At 41.9% G+C, this 21,072-nt stretch overlaps 1 protein-coding gene and 2 long non-coding RNA genes across 3 annotated transcripts in view; 2 read left to right on the top strand and 1 right to left on the bottom strand.

The window, feature by feature from the left end:
- The window catches only part of LOC116475589 (uncharacterized), an 85,442-nt gene extending 78,559 nt beyond the window's left edge, over positions 1-6,883 (top strand). The window contains exons 6-8 of the long non-coding RNA XR_004249929.2: positions 3,253-3,469; positions 4,155-4,621; positions 4,928-6,883. This is a non-coding gene — a long non-coding RNA (uncharacterized LOC116475589). The remainder of the gene's footprint in view (positions 1-3,252; positions 3,470-4,154; positions 4,622-4,927) is intronic.
- PAPPA (pappalysin 1) overlaps positions 1-21,072 on the bottom strand; it is a 246,402-nt gene that overhangs the window by 107,988 nt on the left and 117,342 nt on the right. Inside the window, 1 exon segment of the mRNA XM_032164971.2 lies at positions 20,722-20,813. Within this exon segment, the coding sequence (XP_032020862.1) occupies positions 20,722-20,813 (92 nt within the window).
- LOC131384407 (uncharacterized) lies at positions 15,136-19,490 on the top strand. The gene is made up of 3 exons (XR_009215222.1): positions 15,136-15,166; positions 17,636-17,737; positions 19,371-19,490. It is a non-coding gene; the product is annotated as an uncharacterized LOC131384407 (long non-coding RNA).

The following is a 21,072-nucleotide window of genomic DNA, read 5'->3' as shown; positions in this document are numbered from 1 at the left end:
TGCTGCAATTCTCACTTAACCAGCCTATCTGCTTCTCTTTTCTCAACCATTTGTTTCCCAACTATCCCTCCTTCAGAACATAGCTATAGTGCTCTTCTAAAAACATAAACTACGCCATGCCATGCCCCTCATCTAAAACTCCTCAATGGCTTAACATCTCATGTGGAAGAGTTCAAAGTCTGTATCCAGGCCCACAAGCCCCTGATTTATCCCTCCATCTTCTGTTACTCTCCTCCTTGCTCACTACCTTCCATTCATTCATGCATTCATTCATTCATCCAGACAGACATCTATCGACACAACAAGTGTCTATTCCTTAAGTAAGCATCCAAGAACCTGAACTTGATGTTCACATTTTCTGGAATATCTCTTTCTTGGCTTTTCTGATGATCTCTTCATTATTTAGCAGTCATTTCAAATATTCAAATAACAAGCAGTGAATTCACATTCTAATCCTCCATCCCCACTGCAAAGTAGCATACCATATTGTTTTATTTCCTTTACTGTAGTATTCACTATTTTAAATAAATTTTTATTTTATTTAAGGTAAATAAAATAAAAAATAAAAAAAATATTTATTTATTATTGTTCCCTGCTCCCATACAACCAACACAAGTTTAATAGAAGCATGTTTCAAAGTGCATCTTTTCCATCGGGGTCAAGAAAACTACCTGGCTATATTATGTCATGTTTAAAAATGCATGAATAAGTGAATAAATGAATGAATGATTTTGTACAGCTCTTGAATTTTCAGATATTTCTGGCCCTTGTCTTATTGTAATTAATATCCCGAATACTTAGGATAGTGTCAATCTCATAGCAGGTACTCAGTAAATGATGAATTAACAAAGTTATTTTGGAGTTTTAGAATCTCTGTTATCAATGATTCTGAAGATGTCTCAAACCTGATTTCAATCTGCTTTAGCAGAGAGTATTATGTAAAAATTTTTATGAAAATATTAATTATAAAGAGGTCAGAGCATGAATCCAAGCACATATTAGGGGGAAAATCCAATTCTATACAAATTGTCCCACAATATATTTTTTTTCCTATGAGACATCATGCCTCAACATATGTCTTATATATTGTTTTATTTTGTATCCTAACTGAATTTGAAAAGAAATGGAATATCTGGATAGGAAAGGTAGCACATATTAGACTAAAATTTAATAAAGAGATTTGACAGTCTTATGAATTGGAACTTGAAGATGCATTTACATCACCTTAAATTTAGTATAGTAATTTGAATGGCTTAAAAAGATTGTAAGCAAAGATAGTAATCCTTATAAATGACAATGCAGCCAACAGAGCAGAATGTTCAAAGCCCTAAATGACTTTCAGCCAGTTCTCTTTTGGGTTTCAATGATATCTCAAGATATGAAAGAGGGGGTAAAATCCAGTGTCACGTGAATTATATAGCAGCCAAGAGATAGGCCGGCATTCAAACCACAAACAGAAGGAAGAGCAATACCTAAGACCCAAAGGTCTATAAAAGTATGGGCAGGAAATAATGAAATGAAATTTGGCCTGGATAATATAAGCTAATAAACGGAAAAATAATCCAAAACATTGATATGCAGACAGCGTGCAAAAAGTGGCAAAGAAAGAGGGTAATAAAAGATGGCAAACTACAAAGGGAGTTTCAGCAGTTTTAGTGTGATTGTATCTCCATATTAAAAAGAGAGAGAGAGAGAAGGAAGGAAGAAAGAAAGGGAGAGAGAGAAAGAAAAGAGAGAAAATATGAGACAATTTCTCAAACTCTGCAGCCTGCTACAGTAATGGGCAGGGAGTCAAGGGAACTGGAGATTAGAATAGATGCCCTGATCAACCCTATGACTTTGGACAAGTCACTTTCCCTCTCTGGGCTGCAGTTTCCCCTTGTATAGAATAAGAATTAAATCAAGTAGCTTTGTGATCCCTTTTAGCTGTGTCACTCTAAGATATATTTGGTTCTTGACATTTTGCCCTTTGATCACTAAATCAGTTATTCAATTAAGAGGGAAAACATGAAAAAAAAAAAGATGGAGAAACATGATCAGCAAAATGAAGATCAAGAAGGGTGTGGATGATGAACCCATTCTGAAAAACATGCATAGAACTGTAACGAAAAGCAGATGGAATAAGGGGCCAGAAGTTAAAGTGTGTACCTCAACTCTGTTGCTAACTTACTTTCATGGTACCAGTAACATATATCATCATTCTGCATCTGACTCTTTTTGCTTATTAAAAAAATGACAGTACTACTTTTCCTACCCATTTCCAAAGTGGGTGTAAAGATAAAGTAAAATAATGCTATGAAAACTAAAAACTACTCAAACATAAAAACTATAAGCAGTGTTGTTTTCACATTTTACTTTTGCAGATACAATCCAGACCTCATCTCCCCAATTATCAAATGACTTTTCTAATTTTTTGTTTAGGTCTTAGCTCAACCATTACCTTCTCAGTGAGGACTTTTCTAAACACACTATCAAAAAATAGTTTTCACCTTCACTAGAGTGTCTATACCACTAGTCTATTTTATTCCCTTCATAGCATGATCTCACTTCTTCAAATGTTTGCTTGATAATTGTATTCTCTCTAAAACAGAATGGCAACTCCGTGAGAGCAGAAACATGGGCTGTTGTGTGCATTGTTGCAGTCAGATACTAGTACATAGAAGATAATCAGAAATATTTGTTGAACGAATGAACGGTTTAACACTGTAAGGTTCTCTAGACATTCTATATGATTCTAGTTCCTATGCTTCTCTGTATAAAAGTGGCAACTGAAACTTAGAAATATTAAGTAACTCACTGAATGCCGCATAATTGTTAGAGGTCAAGGGTTCTGACTGGCTGATTAAGGCTTATTATACAAATATTGGGAATATTCAATGTGAAATAAAAATTGCTCTGTGAGAAATGCATGTTTGTAAGCATTAAGTAAAGCAATGCATGCAAATGAAAGTCTATATATATATGGCTATATATCTATAGATATATATATGCTATATATATAGCTATATATATTCTATATATATATATATGCATATCTATTCTGCAATCCAGTAAAACAAGCAGCCCGTCATTCTGATAGGGCATGCATAAGATTCCAGCAAAGAAAGAAGCTTGGACAAGTGGATGCTATGTCTACCAATGGGCCAAGGACTCGAGGATGAGTTAGGCACCACATGAAAACCAAGCCAGTTACCCCAATCTGGCATAGCTGGTTGTGACTAAGGTGACCGCAGCATGCTATGTTCTTGGTAGGGCTCCCCTGCAGAAACCAGAGTGTTAAAATGGATCCCTCCCACCCTGAACTCTGACTGGTTTGGTTCACCTCAAAGACCATCCTCCTGCTATATGGTTTAGATAAGTCTAAAAAGATGAGCCATTCAAGCCACAGTGTCTTCTATCTTCAAGCTGGTGAGACACACTGCAGTCCTCTACAGAACAGAAGAGAGACGGTGCACAAGATTGCTCTTGGGTAAGTTTTCTTTCTCTTATGTAATGAATGGGTTATTCTTCAGCCCTTAGAATAAAATACTATAACAACTTAAATCTATATGCTCTGATTTGTATTGCTTAACTAATTTTCTTCTTTAACAAGGTGTGTATATGTCTTTCTCATCTCTCAATAAGAAGAGGGAAAGCAGGGAGAGAAGGAAGAAAGAGGGAGGGAGGGAGGCAGGAAGGAAGGAAGGGAGGGAGGGAGGGAGGGAGGGAGACAGAAATAAATTGGTCCTAAATCTTTTCTCTTTTTCTTTTTTTGACACGGAGTCTTGCTCTGTCACCTGGGCTTGGGTGCAGTGGCGCAATCTCGGCTCACTGCAACCTCCGCCTCTCAAAAGCATGAGACTGCAGATTGAGTCACTGGCTATAGATTCCAAGCTAGAGGCCAGAGAAGTTGTCTCCAGTCCTAGCTGGACCAGTCATGGCTGAAGAGACCAATTCTGGGCCACTGATGTGGTAGGATATGGTCAAAGAATAGGACCCTGGATAGGCACCAATCACTGAGCAATAATCATGTAGGCATGAAGATGCTTAATCTGAAGAAAAGAAGGCTCAGGGAGGACACAGTGGAAAACTCTTCTAACAAAGCACAGTTGGTCTAAAATTGAAAGTGGTTGCCTTAGAAGATACTGAGTTATTCATTCAACTTTTCCCGACAGGAACTTGATGATGATTGATAAGGTGTACTCTGGTCCCTGCCTTCCTCTGCAGGCTTCTCTCTTCTCCAACGCACTCTAGTCTAAGCTCCAAACACAAATTGTCGTTGCCCCAAGTGGACCATGTTCCCTCTCACCTCCCCACCTTTGCAGAAGCTTTCTTGAAATCCCCAGTTCTGCCTTTTCTATGACTAGTCCCCATTTGTCCTTTATTTATAGTTTAACCTCTCGAAAACCTGTCTGGAAACCCACCCCCAGAAGGGCTAATGGCTCCTCACTAGGTCTTCCTATACCATCATCCGCTTCCCCAGTTAAAATTGTACTTAGCGTATTTGTGAAATGAATAACTGGATGACTTTCTCCATGCTGGGCATTGTGCTAAATGTTTCAAATACGTAATGCATTCAATTCTAGAAGAGCTCCGTGTTTGGTACTATTATTATCTCCATTTTACAGACAATGAAATTGAGGTTTCGGCCGGGCGCGGTGGCTCACGCTTGTAATCCCAGCACTTTGGGAGGCCGAGGTGGGCGGATCACGAGGTCAGGAAATCGAGACCACGGTGAAACCCCGTCTCTACTAAAAATACAAAAAATTAGCCGGGCGTGGTCGCGGGCGCCTGTAGTCCCAGCTACTCGGGAGAGGCTGAGGCAGGAGAATGGCGTGAACCCGGTAGGCGGAGCTTGCAGTGAGTCCAGATCACTCCACTGCACTCCAGCCTGGGCGACAGAGCGAGACTCCGTCTCAAAAAAAAAAAAAAAAAAAGAGAAATTGAGGTTTCAAGAGGGTAAGTCATTCCCATGCTGTCCAGTTAATCTATTTTGTATGGATGTGGATATTCCGGAGAATCTGATGAGATGGGCGGATCTGATTCTCTCTGGGATGCCCTACGATTTGGCACTACTTGGGGGCTCAGGGGCCTGATGGAGCTGTGATCACAACCTGGCTCTTCACTAATTAGCTGGTGTCAATGACCAGCACACTTTAGCCCTGAGTCCCAGTTTCCTCTTTGGCAAATTGGCAAAATAATCGCTATCTTCCCAACTGTTATGAGGACAAAAAAATGAGAAGCTGTTGAGAAAGCACATAGCACCACATCCAGCATTTAAAAAACAAATTTTTTAAAGTAAAAGATGAGGAGTTTCCCTTTCCTTAAAGGAAGTAATCTGTCTCTGCTACCTTGTGCCACAGTTAAACTGCACAGGCTCAATAACTTATGTTTTGGTTAAACGTTTTTAATTTTTTTAGAGTGAAATCCGAGTTTTTGTTGGCAAGTGATTGAACACGCTGGGCCCAGCCTCCAGGCCCACAGTCCATTAGGAAATTTACGAGGCGAGATGGGGACCTTCAGCTCAAGTACTCCCTTCAGACGCAGTACTTACAAAGCCATCAATTTCCTTAACAAAGAGCATTGGCTTAAATGCCCCTTAAAGCAGTGTTATTTACACAGCTATCCACTTCCTTTTGAATTCTCTGCCTGGGGGGTGGCAGACCTGCAGTTCTTTCCAGCTACGAGTTAATTAGGCTCTCTCCCCAAATGGAAGCAAGCCGCAGACTGAGATTTGGTATTAAAAAGCAGCTCAATTTGGGGCCATCCGAGAGTCTTATGGGGTGATCCAAATACCACCAAAATCACTGGTTCCACCCACCCATTCTTCTAAAATTCTAAAGCCTTTGGACCTTACCAAAGAGTAATGACCTCTGTCAGTATAGAGCTAGAGAAGGAAAGGCAGCGTTTGAGCCTGTCTCTACTTAGTAAAAGAAGCCTCAAAAAAGTACTGCTGGCTAAGATAGCGCACTTTCTACCTCTTGGTGTATCAGTATAGTAACATTAACATTTTAAAGAAACCCCCACCCCTTTTGTGGAGGAACTAGGATTTGGATACAAGCAGCCCGGTTCTGGGGTCTAAGCATGAAACCACCACCCCAGGCCACCTGACCCAAGATAACCTGCCTGAGATGACAGCTAAGGAGGAAAGTCTCCGATTCAAACAGGGTTGTCTGACTCTAAAGACCAGCAAAGCTCAACTACACTTTCTTGCCTGAAAAATAAAACTGTCCCTTAAGAAATACATCCTTCTTTTACTCATTTATTCTATATTTACTGAACTAAAAATTATTTGTCAGTCCCTGGACTAACTCTTGGGAAACCAGATAAATTAAAGCAGGTCTCAGTGCTCCAAGAACTCAGGTCCTAGTGAGAGGGGAGATATGTAAATGATGACGGCACAGGATTCTGACCTGAGGTACAAGTTACTCTGGGAGCACAGAGAAGGGACCCCCAATGCAATCTTACCCAGATTTAAGAAGGTTTCCCTTAGGAGGCAACACCTGGGCTGTATCTCTCAGAGGAGGAAAGGGTGGTGGAGAGCACATTTCAGCACGGGGACACTGTGAGCAAATGAGATGAGGCCAGCAATAAAGTAGGAGGTATAAAGCACAAGATGGTATTGGAGTATAAAATGCAAATCCCGGCCGAGGCGGGCAGGACACAGGGTCAAGAGATTGAGACCATCCTAGCCAACATGGTGAGACCCCATCTCTACAAAAATACAAAAATTAGCTGGGTGTGGTGGTATGTGCCTGTAGTCCCAGCTACTCGGAAGGTTGAGGCAGGAGAATCACCTGAACCCAGGAGGTGGAGGTTGCAGTGAGCCCAGATAGTGCCACTGCACTCTAGCCTGGCAACAAAGTGAGAATCTGTCAAAAAAAAAAAAAAAAAAGAAAGAAAGAAAGAAAGAAAGAAAGAAAAAGAAAAGAAAAGAAAAGAAAATCCTGGGCTCAGATCATGCAAGGTCTTAAATGCCACAGCAAGGAATTTAAATTTATCTCAAGGGCAGCATGGAGCCATCTGACACTCTCAATTGGAGGGCAACAAAAGGTGTCTGCACTTTAGAAAGCTTGCTCTCACCTATGGGCAGGTAGATTGGGGCAAGCAAAAAAACGAATAAGCAATATGTTCATTTTACAAGCGTCCTCTTATAAAAGCCTAATCAGGAGCTGAAGGGGGCCTCAGGTAGAGTAATGATCATAGGGCGAGAGAGACTGATTTGGACACAGACAAGATAACGTTTTCAAAGTAAAATGGGAAGAATGGCAATTATTTGGATGTGGGAAATGGCAGAGAGGGAAGAGTTATGGATGTTTCCCAAGCTTCTGTTTAAATGTCTGGTTGGCTACTGGCGCCACCAGTTGAGATTAGGAAAAACACTTGCAGCAGGTCTGGAAAGAAAGATGGCAAGCTTTGTGTAAGATGTGTCGAATGTGAGTTCCCGTGGGTCGTCAAAGTAGAGCAATTAGATATACAAGTTCATGGGAAAAAAAAAAAAAAAAAAAAAAAAAAAGTCCCAGACTAAAGATAGAGATTTTGGAGTCATACAAGGAAAGAATGGAGAATGAGAAGTGTGCCTATTATGGAACATTGGAGACTGCTGATACTTAAGGAGTAGGTGAAAGAAGGTCTGTGGAGGGATGGTCAGAAAAGTTAAGAAAAACAGAAGAGGCTAACGCTTCACAGGTACCAGGAGTTCTGAATTTCAAGAAAGAGCCAGATAAGACAAAAGAGAAAAATACTAAAATATCTCTGTTTGAACATGCTATTTAATAGAATCTCATGCATGGCTTCCCTAAAGAATGATTCTCACATTTCTGCTCAATCTCTTCCGGGGACAGGTCACTCTCTACTTGTAAGAACTAGATTATTATTTTTGTTAGCCATAATAATCAATATTTGTTGATCACTTTCTGGAAGACAGGAACTGTCACAAACACAGGCATCCTTGGCCTAGCATGAACCTGGCACATAAGAGGTGCTCAATAAATAAAAGCCTATGTGATGAATGAATAAGTTTATAAATTAATAAAACAATATATCATAACACTCCTATGAAGTCAGGAAAATCACTTCTATTTCTCAGGTGGAAAAAGGTATTTGGGGGAAGAAGCCTGAGGCAGACAAGTGGTCCTTGTGCTTCGGGGCAGGTCAATCAGCTTTTCCTCCCTCCCTGTCCCTTTAGAAGTTCTCTTGGCAAAAAGCACACGGACAAATGGAAAAGGGATTTCAGACTCTCGTGGAGACCATTCCTTGGTAATGAGGCTGAACTCAAATTATACACGTGGTTTTGGACTCCTAAACTGAGGAACCAGCTCCAGCCAGGACCTTTCAGAGTCCTGCCAACGGCGGCTGATAGTTTAATTTAAACTTATGGATAATTTGGGCTGGGTTTCTGACTGCTGTTGAAAGCTAAAATCACCCTGATTTCTCTTTGGGTCAGTTCGCCAAGAGTATTTTGTTGGCCATTGAAGAGCATCCCATTCAGGGAGGTTGATCTTTTTTAAAATACTGCTCTCATCATGCTATGCCTCTGCCCAGAAACTACTGCTTGCTATGGGATGAGAACTGCCCACTCACCCCCTGTGACTTCCCTGGAGTAGCTTCCTTTAGGACTGGTGCACTCACTGTACAGAGAAAAACCCTCTGTCTGGATCTTTATAGTGGCAGAGTGTCAAACCTGGTCTTATCTGAGTCCCACTGTCCAGAAATCTTTCCCAGGCTCACCAACCCCCCAACCAGGGGCTTTCCACTGCTCCCAGGGGGCCTCTAATGCCAATCCCTTCATATCTTTAATGACCACTGTCTTCCGCAGCCCTCCAACAAAGGTTTCTGCTGCTTAACCCTGCATTGCACAGAGCTTTGTATGCAGCAGGTGCTTAATATAGACAAAAACCAGTGTGAGCCTGGTCACATGCATTTTAGGCTGATTGCAGGACCACCATGGCTGCTGCTTGGAGGAGAGAGAAAAGCAACCGTGTGCTTGAGGGCAGAGCGACAGGCACTGGACCTAGGCTATTTTATCTTTCTGTCCAGTAAGTTAAAATGAAAAAAACTCAGTCCTTTAATAATATTATAATTTCTTATTTGCTTTATGTTAACATATCTTTGGTACTTAATCAGTATTGGCCTAGAGAAAGTCGGTGGTTTTTAGTTTCTTCCTCTGTTAAGTATTTAATGATCTGTAAACAAACACTTCAGACAGTGTTTCTTAAAAAGACCCTGGGATCCTTTTGTTATGTGAAGATTTCTTTAGCTCCGTGCATTGTTTCCCCTTCTCATTATCTGTTTGCTGCTAGGCTGTTCAGCCCTTGAGAGTACACACTTTATTAGATAACCTTAATGATGGAGATGTAGCATAAATTAGTAGTTAAGCCTGAGGGCTTAAGAGCCAGAGACTTCCAGGGCTAGAATCCCTTACTGGGAACGTAACATCTCTGCGCCTCCCTTTCCTTACTTATAATGCCTGTATAATGTTAAAACTACCTCATAGCATTAATATGATTAACCAGTGGAATTAATAGAGAAAAAGCTTGAGTGAATTTTATCCAATTAATTTAATTAAATTAATAATTTGAGTCATGTGTACTATTATGACTTTTGTCTGAGATGGTGAGATGGAAAAAGGGTGGAAATATATGCAGTCTATACAGTTGGCCCTCCATATTCATGGGTTCTCCATCTGTGAATTCAAGAGATGCAAAATAAAATTCTATCTGTGCTAAACATGTGTAGACATTTTTTCTTGTCCTTATTCCCTAAACATTACAGTATAGCAACTATTTATGTAGCATTTACATCGTATTAGGTATTAGAAGTAATCTAGAGATGATTTGAAAGTATACAGGAAGGTGTGCGTAGCTTACATGCAAATACTACTCCATTTTATATCAGGGAATTGAGCAGCCACAGATTTTGGTGTTCACAGAGGTCCTGGCAGAAATTGCCCAAGGATAGTGAGGGACGACTGTGTACTTCTCACTGGCTCCTTCTTGTTCTAAAGGTTTCATATTTTGGAGGAGGTCACCTGGTGACTTTAGTTTTGAAGTTGGGCAGATCTTGGTTCAAATCTCAACTCTGTCACTTAATAAGCACCCGCTTTGAATAAGCCATTTCGTCTTCTTGAGCCTCAACTTCTCATGTAAAGTGGGGGATAACGGCCCCTACCTTCCTGTAGCCCTGGGAAAATCAAGAGGATAGTTAAGTGGGGTGTGAGGCAGCTGGCCTGGCATAAGATGTAGCACTCAGGAAGATTTGCTTGTCTGGTGGGTGGTTTCCCAGCTCAGTAAATATTTATTGAATAGAGACCACATTCTTAAAAGTCACTTAAACATTTGGGGGCTCTGTTGTGTCACCCGGAACGTGGTGTTAACAATGCCTGGCAGCCAGGGGTGCTGTGGGTTTGAAATGAGCTACTGCAGCAGGTTCTCCATAAATATCAACACAGTCCCTTCTACTGGTCAGGGGAGGATCCTGGATGCTGCCTGAACCTTTTGGAAGGTCATCTGTTTGGGTTCCTCTGGCCACCCTTTTTAGCCTCAAAGTGTCATTTGCTTCAGTGTCTCAATGATTGGCTCGAGCTGGATGTTGGGACACTAGGGTAGATGGCACGGCTTCTTCCCTTAAGGGTAAGGGACACAGATGTGGAAGTAAAATACATGAGGAGTCAGTGAAATTATAGCTATGCCGGTATAGGCTCAGGAGGGAGATGGATGAAATGATTGTCTAACTCCTCGCTCTCTTTCTCTCTCATCTGGCTTATTCTGCCCAACTGGCTATACTTTTTTACACAGTCATCTCTAGGTATCTTCGAAGCATTGGTCTCAGGACCCCCTCGGATACAAAAATCTGAAGATATTCAAGAACCTTATATAAAGTCCCTTAGTATTTGCATATGACCTATGCACACCCTACTATGTACTTTAAATCAGCTCTAAATTACTCATAAAACTTAATACATTGGAAATACTTTATTGTTTTTCTATTTGCGCTGTTTTTAAATTGTTGTAGTGTTATTTATTTAGTCAGTTAGTTTCAAATATTTTGTATCTGAGATTGATTGAATCTGAGGATGTAGGATCCAAGGATATGACAGTTCAACTGTATACTCATCCACCTCTGCCAGCAGTCAACAACTTTTCAGTAAAGGACCAGAGGGTAAATATTTTGGCTTTGTGGGCCATACAAGATTTCTGTTGGAATGACTCAACTCTGCCTTTGTACTGGCAAATATGTAAACAAAGGAGCATAGTTATGTTTCAGTAAAACTTTGTCTATGAAAACAGGCAGCAGGTTGGGTTGGCCATGGGTGGTGGTTTACTCACACCTGGTCTGTGCAAGCATGCACATGGCTATTATGCCCAGGGCAGGGCTTGGTGGAGAGTGTAGAAGGCACACGCTTGAGTCACCTTCTCCTTCCTTTATGCCATATATAGCAGCCTCACCATAGTCCTCAAGGGCCTGAGAAATCAGAGCCTGCTAGACTTCAGCCTCATCCCTCCTTTGTTCACTACAGTCCAGCCATGCTGACTTCCTTTTCCCTCTTCAAAAGTTCTTCTCTGCCTTGGGAATTGAATAGTCTTAACTTCTTGCAATCCTTGCTCAGTTACCTGTTCCATATCTCCCTAATGAGTCCACATCCTACTCAACCCTCAAGTCTCAGCTTAAATGTCAAATCTTCAAGGAGATCTCCTTGACCCCCTCAATGTAAAGGATGCGTTTTGGTTATATACTTCCAAGTATTTCCATGTAGTGCCATTTTCAACAATGACACTTAAATAATTATTTGTATCATTTTCCTAACCTTCCTGGCCTTGCTTTTTCACTGCTGTTTTCTTTGAAACAAGCACAGTGCCTGGCATACAGCAGGAATAAAAAAATATGAACTAAACAAATGAATGACATCATCCAGCAGCCAATTTGCAGAATCTTCTGCCTGGGTCTGACTGCACATGTTGGGGCAAGCAGCCGATTTTTTCCTGCAGGCTCTAGCAGTGAGGTTTTCACACAATCCTTACTGCCCATCCATCATTTTATTTTAGGCACATTACTTTTCTGTCCAAAAAGAAAAGGAGGATACAATTAGGTCTACATCCCTCACTTGCTTAATATTTCAATTTCCCTCAGGGCACTCCCTTCAAGTAGAGATCACAGCTCATGAATATTAAATGTCTCTTCCAACCCAACATGGACTCCAAGAAACAACTGAGAGCCAGGAGCTAAGAAAAGGCCCTGATACCCAGCCCAGAGCCCTCTACCCTCTCCCAGGCCACCTCAGTCATAACTGCACAGATGTACATCAAGGCACATGTATGTGCAGATGAATTTCTGGTCACTTTAAATATCACAATGAAGTCCTTGTTCTTGGCTACCCAGATTCACCTGCCTTGGACTCTGGCTGCCTTTCAAAGGCACACATCAAAGTTTGGTCTCGATTCCTCACATTCAAGCAAGCACCAAGTCGGTTCCCTGAGCCTGACCCCTTCCTGAGAGTCAGGAAGCTGACCTGGGCTGCGGGCTAGAATTCCTCCTTTCTGGCGTCAGAGGCCGTTCTGTTTCTTTTCATTCCAGCCCTGCCTCTCTGTGGGGTAGGCCTCCCGGGTTTCCAAAGGAGGTGGTAAGCCTTGGTCTGAGGCAGGATGGCAAGCTTGATCCTAACCGGTGCTGACTCAAGGGTGTTTGAATGCATCCATCAGACCTCCCTGTTGAGTACTTCAGATCTTTGGTGCTGCCCGCACGTCAGCCTTCCGCCCCATCACCTCCTTTTCCTGCTCTTTTGTCCCCTCAGTGACCCCCTTTGACCCTTTGGGTGAAAGGAATTCCTTTCTCTTCCCCAAGCCCTGATTTCTTTTAAAATGCACCAGTTTTAAAACAATAACAACCTGGGATTTAATTCCTAAAAATCGGAGCTGAAAGCTCCCTGGGAGCTCATCAAATTCCCTCATTATTTTACAGTGGGGAAACTGAGAACTAGGAGGTTTGGTCATTTTGCAAATGGCACCACTGTAATTTAGCATCAGGATTTGGTTCAGGACCATTTTTGCTGATGATGGGTTGGCTGCCTTTGCATCACTCACAACCGAGATTGGGCAATGAGGAAGGGGAAGAAGAGGTGGCATTAACTGACATCCTTGATTGTCCACTAACTGCTGTGCATTGTGCTAAACACTCTATAGATGTTATCTCATTCTTTTTCTAAACAAAACTATAGGTGTTATAATTACGTCCATTTTTCAGAAGAGGAAACCGAGACTCAGAGGGATTGAGAGATGCCTAAAATGATCCATGTAGTAATTGCAACCAATAGACATTTGAACTCAAGCTCCTCTGTCTCCAACATTGCTATGACAACTTTATTAAGTGCCAAACACATTCTATGCTTAAAAAAAAAACAAAAAAAAAAAAACAAAAACGATTTGGCTACTGTCAATGGAGGGCGATCTGTTAAAAAAATAAAAATACAGCCTAAAATACAGAATGACCCTCCATTGGGGGTATGAGCTTTATGCCATGGAACATTTGTAGGGTGATAATAACTGAAAATTGTTGTTTCATGACTCATGAAAATGGCACAAGGACATGTGCATTCACTTTTGTTTCCTGCTGTGATTCAATGGCACCAAACAGAAACAGTGAAAAAGAGAAACACTCTCTGGCTGTTTCAAGAGTTAGTCTGGAATTGGACATAGGCTTTAGCGCAGACAGACAAACTCTGAAGTCTCCTTCTCTGACCTACCTGGCTATATGATTTTGGATATTCACTTAACCTCTCAACACCTCAATTTTCTGACCAGCAAAATGGTGTAATTATTTTGACTCTACAGAGTTGCTGGGAGGGTGAATGAAAACATTTTTACAAAGAGTTCTTAGCAGAAAAACTGGCACAGTTGGGTATCTAATAAATGGAATAACTTCATGGTTAAAATGTGTAGACTCTGCCTAGATGCTGTGAATCTCAAGTCTGCTATTTCTCTGTGTAACTGTAGGCAAGTTACTAAATCTCTCTGAACCACAGTTTTTTCCTCTACAAAATGGGGATAACATTATTTATCTCATAGGGTTTCTGGGAAGATGGATACAACTTCTGAATTAATCATATTATTCGGTCAGGTGCGGTGGCTCATGCTGGTAATCCCAGCACTTTGGGAGGCCAAGGTGGGCAGATCACCTGAGGTCAGGAGTTTGAGACCAGCCTGTCCAACATGGTGAAACTCTGTCTCTACAAAAAGTAGCTGGGTGTGGTGGCACGTGCCTGTAATCCCAGCTACTCGGGAGGCTGATGCAGGAGAATCACTTGAACCCGGGAGGTGGAGGTTGCAGTGAGTCCAGATCATGCTACTGCACCCCAGCTGGGTGACAGAGTGAGATTCTGTCTCAAAAAATAAAAAATTAAAAGAAAAAATAAAATATTAATTATGACAATAATAGCATCAGTAGCAAACACATCTATAACACTTGTCAGGCAGGTGTCACCATTTTAAATGCTTTACAAATATAAACTTGTTTTTCCTCGCAATAATTCTAAGTAGGAACATACTAACCCATTTTATGAATGAGAAAACTGTGACACAAGCTAAGTGTCAGGGACAGGCTTTCCACCCAGAATCCGTGTTCTTAACAATGATACCCTATGTCATTACTCCAGTGTTAAGAATGCCACCAACCTAGCTGACATATTATCACCTTAATCACTACCACCATGTCGTCGCCTTAATCACTACCACCATGACCCCCACCTATATTCCTCTTTCTTTTTCCTCTTTCATAGGCCTGCCTTCAAGCCAAGGGAAGCTTTATTTCAAAAATGTGTTCTGGGGAAAGTTACTACATTTTCCACTGAGGGAGGTCTGATTGAATACATGCAGTCTGGAGAAGTTTTATTTTGTTTTCTTAATTTTAATTTTTTTAAGGTGAGAGGTGGATCATCTATTATGATTTCACGTTGTTAGAAAGAAAAATAATACTAAATGCAACTCCCAGCAGAGCCCATTCTTCCCCCTCTCCTCCAGCAGATGCTGTTTTCCTTTTCAGTCACTGTTGTTCTAAAGTCTCATCGGAACCTCCACCAAGAAGACGTGGCGATTCATCTTCTTGTTTTCCTTTCTCGCCTTGGCTCAGAGCAGGCCAGAGCAGCCTGACAGAGGGGCCACAAGGCTCGGTGAACCCCTGCCCCTCCCAGCAACTGGTAGGGAGGCAGACTGATTCTTCTCCCCCGCTTGATGTACCTCACAGAGGAGGGGAGGGAGCTGGGGCTGGGGGTTGCTAATTGAGTTACTGGCCCTGGCTCTAGGACAGGGCTGGGGATGCTGTGTCAGGGATCACAAAGTGATGCTAATGGCAGGAGTAGGGGAGAGAAGAGGAGTGGGGAGGGAGGGAGAAAAAGAGACACACAGGGAATGCCTCCACGTCTGGGAAAGACGACGTGGGGGTCCCTTTCACTTTGTTTTCTTAACTATATATCAGTGTCAAGCAGGATTTGAAACCTAAATCCTTTAAATAGCTGTTTGACAAATCGGAGATTCCTCAGTATCAGATGAGGGAAGAAGCTTTAGAGTCCTCAGTCCAGTCTCCCTGATTTCACAAAGGAAGAAACTGAGGCTCTGAGGTGCTAAGCTGCAACCAGGAGGCCTCTAGATCTAAACTGGGACCTGGACCCAACTATGCTGAAGAATACAGGGTGGAAAGTCAAAACGGAGCATGAGGGCTTCTCCACAGCTGCATCTCCTGTAATGCACTAGATTCCATCTCAGAAGGTAGCACATTTCCAGCACCAGCTAAAGATATATTACAAAGTATAACCCCTTTTGGGGACCCTTCACATTTTGTCTGACTAATTTGACTGTTACCTCACCTCCTTCAGTTTTTATCAGCAGCCTGACTGTAGTTTATGACTCAGTGCTTTAGAGACAGAATTCCCAATGCTGTGAACAATGCCTGCAGCCAGTGCCTGTTGGGGAGAGTTATCATTTTACTGATACCACATTTTTTCACTGAAACCTCAGGCCTGGTGTATGTTATATTTTTAAAAGAGGGGAAAAAAAGACAAGATAACTTCCACTTTGCAAGGGGATGAAGCCTGCCTTGCCTGAGAGGTCATGTGGGTGGTGTTCATTTTAACAAGCAACTTATTATGTGCTGGGGGATGAGGGCACCAGGGGTGGGAAATTGAGGATGGGAAGTCCCCAGGGTGTTGCATAATAACACATTGGCACCTTGGGAATATTTCCGGATGTGTGGGCTTCTGAAAAGTGAATGGGAATGTCACCATAAATCTGTCACCCACCCTAATGCTGGTGTTACTAAGCCAGAGAAAAAAAACATCAGCCCTCCTAAATGGAAGTAGGAGAAGGAGAAGAAGGTAGAAGAGGTGGAGGAAGAGAAGGGGAAAAAGGAGAAGAATAAGAGGCAGAAGAAGGAGTGAAGGAAGAAGAGGAAGAGGAGAGGAAAAAGGGGGAAGAGGAAGAGGTGAAGAGAAAAGAAGAACAAAGAATGGTGGAAGGAAGAAAGTCATTCAAATGGACAGGCAGAGTGGCAGAGTAGAAAGAGCCGGGTTCTCTACTCAGACTGGAGACAGGATCACACCTCTGTGTGCTGTGTGACCTGGTGCAAGTTAAGATGTCATAAGAGACCTCGGATCTCACATATGGAAACAAGAGACCACCCGTAGTTCACAGAAAACAAAGATGCGTATGAAGAACCTATCACCTAGTGGGTATCCATAAATGGTGGTTGTTGCTGGTATCCTGTGCCCCCAACATTCCACACAAACACACATAGAGAAAAGTAATAGCTAATGTGCATCAAGCACATCCAACTTTCTAGAAATGGGGTTAAATCTCACATTATCTTATGGCAATAATTTTCAATCAAGATTCTGAGTGACAGTCAACAAAAACCAACTTTGGATAACTTAAGCAAAACAAACAAGCAAAATTTGCTCAAAGAATATTGGATACGTATGGAACACTCTCTGGAGAGCCAGGCTTGCATGCTCTGAAGCTCAATTCCAAGCCCAAGATTAGGTCCCAGAACTAGTTTAGTGAGGGGATCCAGAGCTGGTGCTGTGCGTAGCTATCTCAGCTTTGATACTAGATGCCTTCCCTGGTACTTAGGAGGTTGGTATGGATGTGGCTACTCCCACCATCCTCAGCAAAATGGTGTCTACAGTATCTCTAAGTCTAATCACTACTAGCTTCCAATTCAAAGTCCTGGGTTGGTGTGTCTGACTGGAGGGCAGAGGGAAAGCCTAGGTTGTATATACCCACACTCAAGCTACCCGGAAGATGGGGAGAAGGAGAAGCTTGGATAATCAACTTCTATACTAAGCGTTGGGCTCTTCCTTATTAGAATAATTATCTCCTAAGTCTAGGAAGGAAATTCTGATAGAAAGCATCCAAAAATATTGGTAAATATCTTCTACTGTTAGGTTCTAGGGCTTTTACCATCTTCTACATGAGAACACTGAGGCTTAGCCAAAGTTACACCTCTAAGTCATGGTATGCCTGATCTCCTGGCTGCTATCTTGACCACTGTCTTAACAAATGCAATCATGGGAACAATGTCAACCTCAGCACAGCCTCCCACATTTGTCTCTCTTCTCTGACTCATTAAAGATTGGTCTGCTGGGAGTAAAGATTCACTGTCTATTTTTCAGCTGTTCCTTTCAGAGGAAGATAGTTTTCTAGACTTCAGCTACACGATTTGTCCTTGGAATGTAGTCCCTGGGAGCTGAGATCTCTGGAATGCCTGTATCTCTGTGAGTATCTATAATGAGATTTTAAGTGGCCAGTGAAGGGCATAGCTGAAGGCTTTCCTGTAACACAAACTCCACTCAACATACAGGGGTAACAGAGAGCATTCCCTGGACACTGTCCACACCACTGATGGTTTTGTATTCCATTCCATTAATTTGTGACATGACTTGTTTTGCAATATTTTTTTCATTCACCCTGAAAGCCTGCAAGACCAGGAGCTATCTTTTTTTTTGCAGGTAGCTTACCATCGTGAGCTCTGGAGTCAGGCTCTCTGGGTTTAAATTCCAGCTCCACCACTTAACTGTGTATCCTTAGATCATCACCCCATACCCCAACTTCCTCTTTTGAAAGAGCAGTTCAGTAAAAGAGTTGTTGCGAGAATAAGAGTTTATAAATGTGCTTGGTATATAAGAAGTATTCAGCAAATATCACCATCAGCAGCAGAACACAGAATCTGGTAGAGAATAACAGTCTACAAAATGAATCTAGGAGGATCTCAGTCTCATCCTCTTGGAAACTCCCTCATCTTTTTTATTTTATTTTGAGACAGGATCTCGCTCTGCCACCCAGGCGGGAATGCAATGGCACGATCTCGGCTCACTGAAACCTCCGTCTCCTGGGTTCAAGTGATTCTCCTGCCTCAGCCTCCAGAGTAGCTGGGATTATGGGTGCCCGCCACCACTCCCAGCTACACTGTATATTTAAAATGCAGTTTTTTGTTAATAAGAAATGGTGAACCACATTATAATTTTCACCTACTCTCTGCACCTGGCTCCAGTAAACAAGCATATAAAATATCCCAAATCCATGGAACAAGGGTTGATAAACTTCATAGGTAAAATACCATATGTATTTTACCTATTTTTTATAAATAATATATAAATTTTATAAATTTATTATTTTATAAATAAGGTAAATACACCTTATTTATAAAATAATAAATATTTTAGTTTCTTTGGGTAATAGAATCCCTGCTGTCATCACTCAACTCTTTCATTGTAGCATGAAAGCAGCCATAGTCAATATGCAAATGAGTGTGTGCCTTTGTTCCAATAAATCTTTATTTACAATTCCAGGGAGCAGGCTGGCTATGGCCTATGGACCATAGTTTGCAGACCCCTTCCATGGATGAGGAGCTTCTACCTATTAGAGATGTCCTTATTTTTCCTGATCATTGCATAGCTCTAAATCAACACAGCAGATGAATGTTAAGCCTCAAGCATCTCTTTCAGGGTACCATATCCTACCTTCACCCCACCCTACTTTCTTTCCAGAAGCACATAAGTTACATGCCACATTAGCGCAAGTAAAATAAGCAGATATTTTCAGCATGGTCTGGGACTAGTGTTGGTTGCCATAAGGATGACGACAAAGGTAAGTTTGGCTCAGGTAGAGTTCACAATTAGAAGGAATTCAGTCACCCACCTCAAAAAATCACACAACAGAAGTGCAGGTAAGGCTCTTAAGTTAAGAGTTAAGGCGACTTAACCCAATCATTTAAAAATTTACAGTAGGTAAACTGAGGCCAAGACTAGGGAAGCCACTTGGCCAGCTTTATGTAAGTTCTCAGCACAGCTGGTATTAGAACCTGGTTTTCCTAATTTTAATCCAAAGTTCCTTCCACCACACCACTAGGTTAATATCAAGCTTTTACTACGGACCGGACCATATTCAAATCAACAGAGGAGAGAAAATTTTTTTGGCAATTTGAAACCCAAGGCCCTGCCTAGAAACTCCCACGTCTTTCCTCCTGGGGCATCTTACCATCTTCCAACCATAAATATTTACAGAGCACTTCTATTGTGTTGCTCAACCCCTACTGGGTGCCAAGAAGACAGTAGGTGCTCAACAAATGTGTGCTGAGAACTGAATAAGAGACATGTGGTATATGGTCTTCACCGTCACGGAGCTCACAATCTACTGGGAGAAAGAATGTCTAAATGCATCCCTGTCATGCACTGCAGATGCGAGGATGCAATGCTATCTTTTCCTCTTTAGTCCTAGAAAATTGCCTGTCAGTGAGAAATCTTCCCACGAAGGTTTTCATCCCCTTGTAACTGCCCCTTCTCTCTTCAGATAGAGCACCTCTGTCTTTTGTACTTGCAAATGAATTGTGATTAGTTTTCACCTCCAGCCCAGGGGATTAGCTGGGGGACCTTTGATCTTCAGGTATCGATTTGCATCTTAAAGGAAGTATGATCTCATCTGGGCCAGCTCAAAATTCCACCCCTGCCCCCCCCCAACCCCTGTCTGTTTACCAGCCCGGGGCTGACCAGGGCCTCCCAAGTGGGGCTGAAACAACAAGATCAGCCAGACTCCAAGAGAAGGCAGAGGAAAACAAATTTCCCAAATGACTCGGTGAAGGTGGGAAAAGGACATTTGCTTTCTAAACACAGGCTGGTCTGCTATTCCTCCTTCCTCAGATCAGAGAGACTGCCCAAGAATCTGAGTCTGCAGACGGGACCCTGGTGGTTCCTGGATCACGGCTGGAGGTTGCAAAGCAAAATGAGTTGAGCACGTGCTTGAGAATCAGACAAAATCAGGTTCAAGTCCTGATTCTGTCTTTAATCACTTTTGACCTGTATAACTCTGGACAACTTTTGAAATTTTTCTGGCGTTTGATTTTTTCTTATCTCTGAAGAAGGAATAAAAGCCTTAAAATATCTCCAGTAATACCCATCCTGGACAGTTAGTGTGAAGAAAAGCAGGGATGTTTGTAAGGTAAAGCTTGATCAAAAGAAGTTCCCCGTCATTGGCATCATCTATGAGAGCTTAAGCTCTTGAGGGATTGCTTTGTTTGTTTTTTCACTGCTGTATTTCCTGATATTGAAAACAGTGCCTGGCACGTAGGAGGCACTCAATAAACAGGTGTAATACAAAGGAGTGAATCATCATTTAGTCATAACTATTGTTGGCATTATAACTGACCAACCATTCTGCACCGTTCATTTCTTCATGAAGGCCACAAGAAATGAAAAAGACGTACCAATACAATTGAAGGAAACTTCTTGTCGGCAGAAAAGGGAGCAGCCATCACCATTGATCTTATTCATGTCGTCGCATTGTTCACCTTGGTCTCTGCAGAGCAGATATGGAAGAGAAATTTGCCAATTTAGTCTTAAAACCATGGCTGGACATGGAAAAGTCCCTCCCTGGGCCATGAACCTTCAGTGAGACCTTGCACAAATCCTTTTCTCTGTCTGAGTCTCTGTTTCTTCATCTTCAAAGTGAGATTTCTAAAAGGTATGGGTTTATAAGATACTTTCACATTTGCCTTGCTTTGTGTTTCTGATGACAAAGTAGAATTCCTGATTCCAACTCATTCTCTGAGATCTCA

This window comes from Hylobates moloch, unplaced genomic scaffold (genome assembly GCF_009828535.3).
Source record: "Hylobates moloch isolate HMO894 unplaced genomic scaffold, HMol_V3 SCAFFOLD_10, whole genome shotgun sequence".
Taxonomy (NCBI): domain Eukaryota; kingdom Metazoa; phylum Chordata; class Mammalia; order Primates; family Hylobatidae; genus Hylobates; species Hylobates moloch.
This window is presented reverse-complemented; position numbering and strand designations above follow the sequence as displayed.